Below are 11,232 nucleotides of genomic sequence, written 5' to 3'. Positions count from 1 at the left end.
ATTTAATTCGAACCTAAAAGAATACAATTTCATTATTTGTTGATGATGATATACCTTTGCTATCTTGACTCCACGTGCCTATCATGATTTTTTTTACTTTTAAAAAAATATATTGTTTCATACAAAAAAGAAATATCATGCGCTTTATTATTGTATAATTAAATGAAAAATAATCTCTGAAATAAAATTTTTATTGAATCCGATGACATGTATGACTTCCGTCGTGAGTTTGCTTGGTTGATTTGAGTTCACTTTATTTTTTTAATCAAATGCTGTTTTTTATTGATTTTATCCTTCAACACTATTTTAATTCGAGATTGAGCATTTCAATTTATTTTTTTCAAGATTATTCCTACGAGTTTTGCAAATCAACCCAAGTTAATCTAAATGAATTAAATATTTTTTATTTTAATATTAAATCAAAATATTATTTAATTTTTAATTAATTTTTTTTAAAAAAACATATTACCAACACCTAAATATTTTTTTTAATGTTCAAATTTCTTTTTACTGTAAGCAGCCGTGGCATGCTTGGAGAGTCCAGACTAATAAGCTGGTAAATATCTATTGAATAACTATTATTTATTATTGGATAAAATGTGAGCGCACTAAAAGGTACAGGTGTCAAAGGGAAGGACCATGGGATTAAATGCTGAGGGACCTACTACACTAACTCGGTAGGGTTCTCCATTTTGTGATTGATTGGCTAAAATGGCTAATCATGTGGTTGTGATGGTAAATATCCTCAAAGTGAAAGGAATCGGTGATAATGCATACCAGAAGTCTCTCGAGGGTGGCCCACATGGTTTGTTTGGGTGCATGCAAGGCAGACAAGCAGCCACTAGAGTCTGTAACGTAGGCATGGAACATATCTAGGACCACTGTTTTGTTTTCTTTGTATGAACGAAATTAACGGTGACCAAAGCCCGAGCCCAGCCATTTAAAATTAACTTAACAGTTTGATTGTGATTATTTTTTAAATAATTTTTTATTTTAAAATACATATTAATAATATTTTTTTTATTTTTTAAAAATTATTTTTAATATTAACACATTAAAACGATCCAAAACATACAAAATATATTAAATTTTAATAAAAAAATTTTGAATTTTTTGAAAACACGGTTTGCACACTGCGTTCCCAAACGATTTTTTAATATGACATATTCTTTTTTTCTTTTAACCCACGAACTTTCATTAATAAAATGATGAATATACCATACTTATTACACCATAATTACAAAGATTCAAAACAAGCAACTTATAAATACCCTACTAGACAAAATATTACAATTACAAATTATAATTATAAAATATACTAAAATTTCTATATAAAACATGGATTATCACAATAATCATTTTTTTTTTCAATTGCAATCTTCCTTGTCCATATTAAAAAAGGACCAAAGTATAAAACGAGAAAAAATCTTATGGTCAATCTCAAATTTTCTAAGGAACATTTTATTTCATTCACCTGCTTTCTTTTTTTTACTTTGCAAACCCTTTAAGTTTTGCAATTTTATTTTGGTTCTAAAGTTTATTTTCTTAACTTTTCAGGCCTTAAATTTAAGAAAAAAAAGAGAAATTTGCTTGAAAACTACGAGGGAGAGACAGTTTGTAAATAACTATTTTCTAGAGACAAACTCATATTTTTTTATGTCAACGATTTCTATTCTATTATTCTATTAGGATGGTGGCTTTTTCCAATAAACATGCTTGAAAAAATATATTGGGTTTTGTTTAGATTTTTTTTATTAAGTTTTTTTTTTTTTATTGACTTTGGGGTTTTTTTTTTTGGTTGATAAGTGATTTATAGAGTTTTTATTATGCTTATTAGGTGTTGGGCCTCTTCCGAGGAGGAAAATAAACTCGCTTGTATATATTTGTAATATATACAAGCGATTATAAAAATATTGCATTTAAAAGAGTAGTGACGGTACGAAGTCAACCAGAACAGCATGATGGGTGTTGAAAAAACCAAAAAGTAATTAAACCGAGGAAAAAAATAAAAAAACCAATTAAAAAACTGAAAAAAAAAGAAGAAGATCTAGTTTGATTTTGGGAACTAAAACAAAATATCTTATTTAAAATATATAAAAAAAAACCCTTGTTCATAACAACAATATACTTTTTTTATCCCAAACCCTTGTTAAAATATAAAGTTCACAATGTTACTATCTAGTATTTGAATAAGTTTTACTTGATGCAAAATTTTGTGATTACATTTATATATATTAATGGGATAAATTCATATCTTCTTGTTTGTATATGCAATTATCTAATTTATTTTAGGAATTTATTTTGTTTTTGGCCCTTATTCTATAAGAATCAATTGAGTGGCTATAAAAAAAACCCAAAAAACCAACAAGTTTTACTGGTTTTTCTCTATATATAATCAATCCAATCCAGACACGATTCAAAATATAAATAACAAAAATATTGGTCTAAACAGAGAAAGCTAAAATCATATTGGTCTAAACAGAGAAAACTAAAATGGAAAGCAATATCAAAACAAAAGGATTGACTGATCACCAAAATTCATCCAAGGAAACAGCCCTACACGCTTGAAAGGATGCAAGATTTCTCAGTACATGAAAGCATATGATGAGATCAACAGGGGAGGTAATCTCTCTCTATGAAAGAAAACCAGACAAATAATTTTACAATGTATATCAACAGTCAATGGTCACTCTATGGTTGCCCATGAGCTTCCCTATGTAAGACACCCCATTTCATTTGAACTCAAAACACAAAACATAATAATGCCTGATGAGGACTTCCCCGTACCCCAATAACATTATCAAGCTTTAATATAAAACCCGTTACAGCTATAAAAGCAAGCAAATTAATGCACAACATATTACCAATTTCTGCTTTATGAAAGAAATGCGAAATATGTTGTCGTTCTTTCGATCCAAATACTACAAACATGGTAAATTAAATAAACAATACCTACCACTTAACTTCTACAAAACAAGATTCCATTACCACACCCCGAGCTAACTAGATTCCTAAATCCATCTACTTCAAAAGAATAAATGGTGGCAAATTACAACTCGAGACCAAATGCATTGGTCCATGAGTAGATTCCATTACCTTATTATATCAAAAGCTAGATTAGGCAACCATCCTATGTCATGAATGATGATTTCCAACAAAACTAAAGCATGAAATGAGAGATACCCTCCCTTCCTCTATAACCAAATAATCTCTTCTCCTTTCTCACATTGGGTCTTGCACAGCTATCAACTTGGGTGGCCAGAACAAATCAAATCGGAGTAGTTCTTACCTAGATGTGTCAACACTCAGTTGGAAATATATGCAAACTTTACTACATCTTTCCTTTATGACAGCCTTATCTCTAACTGCTCCCAAAATCCCTCTTGCTCAGTCATAACCTTCATCCACAAGTAATGGACCAAGCCACCACTGTCGACCTCTAGCTCCCTCTTACACACAGCTAATGGATAAGCTCCAAAACCGAAAAAGTTTTTTCCATAGTGTATAGAGGAAATGAGGTTTGGTATTTGAATTTCCTCCATCTACAAAGATAATCCTAGAGTACAAACATTTGGACCAACAATTTCACGAGATCAATCGAAATAAATCCAGAAGGTTTTATTACTTCAAAAGGCAGACTCAGACTAATAAACAGCAGTTGCTAACCTACGAGAAACAAACAAGCACCGTAGAACAAACTAATTTGCTTATTTTAAGCCTAGCATATCATTATTTTTTTGGCCAATTTCAATCAACAACAAAGTTTAGCATGCTAAATTTAAAAGAAAAAGGTTATTAATAGATAAATGCTAGAAACACCAAGCTTGAGCAACAATACAAGAACAGCAATGTAACTCGCAAACTAATCTTAAAGATTGAGGATTAAAAGCATCGACAGAGACAATAAACCAGGCAATGAGTTTGCTTATAAAAAAACCCAGAGAGATCCAAAATCAACAAAACTGCTAAAATCCATCATAATAATAAAGGCTTGGAAAAGCTCAACAACTGACAGACCATTTTTAAATCAAAACCTCAGCTTTGTAAAAAACCACCTGTTCTTGCCTGTCTTAAACCGCTCCTCGAACCTAGCCTTTGTCTCCTTGCAAGCAGTAATCTTCTTATCCTTGGTTGACAAACAATCAGCGGTCACAACATCTTTCAAGTCCACATCCAGCGTGTAACGTGTGGGCATCAGGTGCTGGTAGTTCACTAGCTTGATGAAGCACTTGACCCGGGATTTCTTGGCAGTCTTTTTGGCTGAGTCCTTCTTGATAACCTTGCTTGGGTACTTCTTAATCCCTGCAACCAAACAGTGGCCGTACGGGCGATCACGTGTACCATCGTCGAAGGACCTGACGATTACTCCTTTGCGACCTGCATATTTTCCTTGCAGGATTATGACGGCCTTGTTTGTCTTCAAGAACTTCACCATTTTCGCTGCTCTTGCCGCTCTCTGTCTCTGTTGCCGCTTGCAAACCTAGAAGCACTAATGCAGGGTGGCTGGTGATGTATATATGGGAAATGAAACCCTAGGGGCTGTTTTTTTAATGGGCTGATTTGTGATTGGACTGGGCCGAAGAGGCCTGGAAAGAGAGAAAATGTTTATAACTTTCATTCTAGTCCTTCTACTTTACTTTAATATAAGTTTAGAAGATGAAAAACACGAATAAATAAACGGTTGCTCCTTTTAGCCAAATTTCCCCTTGCTTTAGTCTCTCTCTCTCTCTCTCTAAATTAGGGTCATTTTTTTAGTTGAAAATTTACTTTTGGTCAGATCAAAGTGCTTAACGAAATAACAAGAATATAAGAATAAAAAAGAAAAATTAAAATCCTCATAGTTAAAAAATAAGATTTTAAAAAATAATACAAGAAAATAGTAGATTATATCTAAATATTTATAATTTTATTTTTCAAAAATACAAGTTACGTGATATTTTTTTTTTCTTGTAAACTTAAAACTAAGTCAATAGATATTGCAAAACTTATGAATAAGTAACTATATATTTGGTGTGCCAAAGATTATAGACTATAAATCATAAATTATTACTAATAGTTTAGTACTTTTTAATGATTTAGTGACTTCAATATTAAAAGTTTATATAGAAAATGACTAATAATTTATTATTTTTTCTTCAACTTCTTCTTACTTTCAAGGAACATTAAAAAACTTGTTTTAAAAACTAAAAAGATGAAGTGAGAATAACAAGTTGATGAGTGGGAATAACACCATCTAAAAATGAGCAAGAATGCAACGGTGTTTTAGAATCAATGAAGTTTAATTTAGTCGTTGTAATTTTGTGTCATTTTTTTTTTACACTCTTATCAATTGGTTTTTTTCTAGCTATGATTTACAGAAAGTTAACAGAATTATTCAAGCACATAAAATGAACAAGCTTGTTAATCAAATAAAAATAAATTAATTTAAACTTTGTTATATTAAATAATGTATTATTGACTAAAAATTATTAAAAAAAAAAGCAAGAATAATTAGATGAATATAGGTAAAACCAGTTGACTATAAGCTCAAAATTCAATCAATTGACTTGTTCTGCTTATACATGAAACAACTAAATAATGGAATTATAGGTTGATTTAGGTCAAAATAGGCTAAGTTGAGCTTCAAAACCGGCCAAGTTGAGTTTTGCACAATCTAACTGAGATTTTATGCAACAATTTCTTTCATATTGAGAGAGATTTTGTTTAGGTGGATAATTCCTTATTAAGTAAAGATTCTTTCCAAAGAATAATGTCTGCATAGATGAATTGTCCACAATGGCTATTTTCATGTTAAGTTGATATTTCTAACATATTTTTTCATACGGAGTGGAGATTCTCTACAACAACTAATTCTTACTTGGATGATTCTCTACATCGACTACTTTCATATTGTGTGGAGATTTTGTCCAATGAAAAAGTAAAGACTAAAGATCATTTATAGTGGCGAATTTTTTATTAAAAAAAATTTCTCTTCAACATATAATTTCTTATTATTATGGAAACAACCCTAGAGTCTCAAACCAATTGGCAAATAAGAAATATAAAAGAACAAGTAGAATCAATCATATAAAAGCACACGAGAAAATTATATGGTTTGACAACTTATGTCTACTTCATAAGTAAGATGATTAAAGAAATTTGCTATGAAAAAGTAAGAGATTACAATATGTCACACAAAATTGCTCTCTCATCTAAGATCTTCAAGTAACTCAAAACTCATATTTTCTCTCGTCACTAAAGAGTAGAGATTGGAAGTACTTACAAATAAACCTTAACCCTAAAATATGATAACTTTAAGTTTTTATACATAGACTAAGTACACGAGTATTCATTTTCTTATTTGGGCTTATATTTTAAGACAAACCCAACAAATCTCCATTTTAGCTTAAATTGATCCAACTTTTTGAACTCCTCTTATATTGTCTCCACTAAACATCTTTCAAGTACTACATAAACCAATCGAGTTCAACCAATTGAAGTTGACTATATGATAGACTTTGTAATATATTTACAGGGTTCTCAATTATAACAATTTTATTCACTAATACAACACATTATTACATGATATCTAGAATGGAGTGATATCTGACATCAATATGTTTAGTTCTTTCATGGTACATCAAGTTTTTGGCCAGATGAATAACACATTGGCTATCACAATGTATAACAATCAACTCATATCACAAACCAAGATTATTAACCAAACATTTCAGTTATAAAGCTTTTTTCACTACCCCTATTAATGTCATATACTCAGCCTTTGTTATAAACAAGGCAATAGTGGATTGTAAAATTGTTTTTTGACTAATGACATACCCTAAGAGAGTGAAAACATAACCTATCAATGATCTCATTCTATCTAAATCACAAGTGTAATCTAAATCTATAAAGGCCCCAGCATTACTTCTAGTGCTACTACTCGTGTTATATACTGAGCCTATATATGTAGTACCTATAAGATAATGGAGTGTCCATTTCATGACATGTCATATAACTTTTTTAAGATTTCTCATAAACCTGTGAACTACAATAACAACATGTAAAATGTTTGGACAACGGTAGATCATAACATATATAATGCTTCCAATTGCACTAACATATAAAAATGCATGATATGCGTTCATTCTCCTCCTCAGTTTCTAGTGATGAACCTGAAAATAACCTGAAATGGGTTGAAAGCGGAGTACTTATTGGCTTGCAGTTTTCCACACCTAAACGCTAAAGTACCTTCTCAAAATACTTTTTTTATGACAAATATAACTTGCCAACACTTCGATCTCAAATATGTTCTTAGAGGAAATCAATAAGTCATTAACATACAAAAATAAATACACAAATAAACTATCTAAAAGCTTCCCGAAATACACACAACTATCACTCATAAAGTAATTATGTCCAAGTATAAAAGTATCAAACCTTTTATACCATTACCTCAATGACTACTTCAAGCCATACAATGACTTTTTCAATAAGCATACATGGTCTTTTTTACATTGAGCAATGAAACCATCTTGATAATGCATATAAACCCTCTTATGTAGCTCACCATCTAGAAAACACTTAGCAACAGGGTCCTTTTTAATTCTCACTCAGTGTTTTCATAAATTTCTAGTTATAAGGATTCTCATGTCAACTTACCCTAAACGCTTTACATTGTAGTAATCTTAAACCCATTCTTAATCACAAGATAATAATTCTAAAGCTTCGTGGTTTTGTTTGTTTGTAGAATATGTATTTGATGGTAGTGTGAAAGATTTAGATAAAATAGGATAAAGTATAGGAACAAAACTTGCTTTATAAGGACCTAAGATTTAGCATTAATAAATAAAAAAAACCCGAGTTAATCTGTCAAACACGCGATCCAGGTTGTGAAAATAGGATATCCTCAAAGAAAAAAAATAAAAAAATTACAATGCTCAATTCACAACCAAATTAATGTTGAAGGAAAAAATAATTTTTTTAAAAGAAAAACTGATAAAAAATAATAATTCTTGTCAACCTGGATTAGCCTATCTAATCCGTGACTCTGGGTTTAAGACCTTAATAACCCAATAAAAAATATTATTAAGCCCAATTTCCAACAAATTCAATGTTAAAAGATGAGATAAAAAAATCAATTAACAAAAAAAAAGACTCAAGTAAACTTAGATAAACATACCAAATCTACAACATAGATTATAAGACCAAGATAGCCCCGTGAAAAACAAATAATAAAAATTAAAAAACTCAATTTTTAATTAACTTAATATTAAATGATAAATTTCAAAAACAATTGCTGCTAAAAACAATAATCAAAAGAATAAAAATCATATTTGATATAAAAAACTAACAATTTTTTTTTTCTATTTTGGAGAGAGTCAGGAACGAAAACTAATGAGAGAGAGAAAAGAAAAAGAAAAAAAAAGAGAATAAATCGCTAGAACTACATTGGAATTCTAACACCAACACACACTGCCTCGTAAAGATGCCACCACTAAGAAGATTCCACCAATATCATTTAAGATTGCTTTAGAAGCTCGGAAGGAATTCACATAAGCCACCACAACACAATAATCTTCTCCACGCATTGACGTGTTTGTTACACGCACCAATTATTTTTATATTTTGATCCCTAAGCTATCTAAATTCAACTGAGAGTTATATTTATTCCCTAATATCACTAGTATTCATATCAAGCTGGCCAAAATAAACCAAGCTCGATTCTAAATTAGAGAAAAAAAGTGACCAAATAAAATAAAATAATAATTAAAAAAAAACCTCACAATGCTCTGTTACACTCAACGGTGCATTGTGAGTGTGGTTATAGAAAAACCACCGGATCTTTTAGTTTTCTTTTAATAATTTAATTTAATTAATTTAGGCAAGAGCAAGTCTAATGTTTGAAGAACGGAGTGCATACGACATGCCGGTTTTCCTTCTGAAGCAATAAATACAAAACGACGCGTCAGCTATCAGATTTAAAAGCAAAAGAAAAGAAAACAGCTCGACTTGTTTTTGATATTTCTGCTGAAAGGCGGCGATGAGTGAAGAGAGCACGAAGATGGAGACGAAGGAAGGGAGCAACTTGTTGGGCTCACCTACCTTCACACAGCTCGAAAATGGCAGGTTCAAGTGCCTAGAGAGTGGACACGAAGTGTTAGCCAAAGACAAAGAATCCTATTCACACAGTAAACGCTGCCGTTTGGGTCTGATAGACTTTGCTCTAGCCAACAACAAACCCCCTCTCAACATGTTCAAGCAGGACCCTCTCTCTCGGTACTTTGCTAACCTTAACTACACCTTTTCTTTTCTGGGTTTTTGTTTTTCTAGTAACCCATTTGGATATTTAACGTTAATTTATGTAATAAAATTTTGTTTTTACGTTTGTTTTTTAGTTCAAAGTTGATATGTAAATTAACTGGGGATACTGTCAACAAGTCTGAGGAACATATTTGGAAGCACATCAATGGGAAGAGGTTTCTTAACAAATTAGGTTTGTTTTTTTTAAAAAAATTTGTACTGTAATTTTGCACAAGTATTGGCTTGTGTTTCTTTTTAAGATTTGAAGAAATGATTGTTGTGGACAGAGCAAAAGGAAATGGAGAAATTGGAATCCAATGGACTGGTAGCGGAGGAAGTTGAGGAAGAATTGAAGTCGAGCCAGGATGGTGCTAAGAAAAAGAAAAAGAATAAGAAGAAGCAAAACAAGGTTGAGGAAATTATTTCTCAAGTAAGGGATTCTTCTGATAAGGACAGTGATTTGGAAGAAACTGATTTCTGGATTCCACCTGCTGGAGAACGCTGGGACTTTGACGATGGAGGAGATCGGTGGGGTTCTGATGCGGAGTCCGAGCACGAAAGCCAGGAAGAAAATCCAGCAGGTGTGTTGCAAAAAAAAAGTATTAGTTGTTTAGTGTTATGATTCTGCTTTCTATGGTTTTTATGCAAGCAATGAAGCAATTTTTGGGACAGAAATGTAAAAGATCAGAATGATGGTGAACATACCTAGGTTTGGGAAATAATTTTTTCCAGACATTGACGAGTTACCCTGATGGTATAACCACAGTTCTTAGCTTAGCACAAACTCAGACTAGCTTTAATACAGTGACAGCAACAGCATGTATTGTACACTAGTGATTTGTTACAAGGTGAGATGTGTTCAAGTGATGGCACTAGCTCGATTTTATGCTGTCAATTATTTTGCTTAACCTTGGCAACTTGCGCGGTAGCTTCATCAAAGTTTACTTTGATAATGATGTCTTTCGCTTCTATTCCTTCTGCGTGCTCTTTTGAAAGAATATTGCTTGCATACTTCTTCTTTTTGAGGGAAGCCAAATAATCTTGATTTAAATGGTTGCGAAACAACATTTCAGTTCTGCCTTGATGTTGGGTTAGCAAACTTACGTAGAGCTACATTTGTATTCTCTTTAATTTGATTATATTTTCACAGATGATGCAGTCGAAGATAATGGCGAGGAATCAAAAGAGCTCTCTACGCGGTATGTTTTTTCCTCTATGTTCCTGTACTCTCTTGGAACTTCATTTTCTTCTTCATGTTGGCTTTATTTAGAGAACATTTCTTTTTTGTTCTGTTTTGCAGGGCTAAGAGAATGTCAATTGAAATTGGACCCAGCAGCTCTGCTTCTAGAAAGAAGAAGAGTAAGAAGGATCCTGCAAGCTGATCGGCTCAAATGCACGTGTCCTCACTTCTTAGAGATTGTAAAACAAAGTATTTGGACTGTTACCCGTTTGCAATGTCAAAAAGTAAGTCAATGTTAGGAACTAGAGAACTCGATGTCTCCAAATTGGTTTCCTCCTTAAAGATTTTCCTTGCTATTGGTTTTTTGGTCTAGTAAATTATATGAAAATCACTTTGAAGTTTTGTTTGATTGCCGTTTGTTTTAAATCTAGCAATGATGAACATTCTACTGACTTAGGGGCGTGTCTGTGTGTTTTCTTCTCCGTTTCACAAAAACCAAACATTTCTTCTCTGAAGAGAAAGAGGATGCATTTTTCCTGTAAACGCCACCTCATGAAAATATTGCATCAAATTATTTCAGTTGTTGAGTATTCTTCCCCTGATCTAGCAACTGCCGTAGTTTTTTCATTTCCAGTAGTAGCCTTCACATTTCTCTAGAGCACAGTAAATTCCACTGGTACACGTAGTGTTCTCTCTTTTTTTGTCCTTCTGGCTTCAAGATTTGTAAGGATTGTAATTAAATTGTTTTACTAGATACCAATTCTTAAACAACC

The 11,232-nt window shown here is 31.9% G+C and overlaps 2 protein-coding genes across 2 annotated transcripts; one reads left to right on the top strand and one right to left on the bottom strand.

Moving 5' to 3' along the window:
* Positions 1–3,777: 3,777 nt before the first annotated feature.
* Positions 3,778–4,502, bottom strand: LOC7462305 (60S ribosomal protein L27-3). Its single transcript, XM_002300027.3, has one exon. The coding sequence runs from the start codon at positions 4,433–4,435 to the stop codon at positions 4,028–4,030; it is 408 nt and encodes a 135-aa protein (XP_002300063.1). The 5' UTR covers positions 4,436–4,502; the 3' UTR covers positions 3,778–4,027.
* A 4,470-nt stretch (positions 4,503–8,972) lies between these two features.
* Positions 8,973–10,868, top strand: LOC7456184 (uncharacterized). The gene is made up of 5 exons (XM_002298520.4): positions 8,973–9,255; positions 9,375–9,472; positions 9,567–9,860; positions 10,430–10,478; positions 10,580–10,868. Exons 1-5 carry the CDS (start codon positions 9,020–9,022, stop codon positions 10,659–10,661), a joined length of 759 nt encoding a protein of 252 aa, XP_002298556.3. The 5' UTR covers positions 8,973–9,019; the 3' UTR covers positions 10,662–10,868.
* Positions 10,869–11,232: the final 364 nt, after the last annotated feature.

This window comes from Populus trichocarpa, chromosome 1, assembly GCF_000002775.5.
Source record: "Populus trichocarpa isolate Nisqually-1 chromosome 1, P.trichocarpa_v4.1, whole genome shotgun sequence".
NCBI lineage: Eukaryota > Viridiplantae > Streptophyta > Magnoliopsida > Malpighiales > Salicaceae > Populus > Populus trichocarpa.
This window is presented reverse-complemented; position numbering and strand designations above follow the sequence as displayed.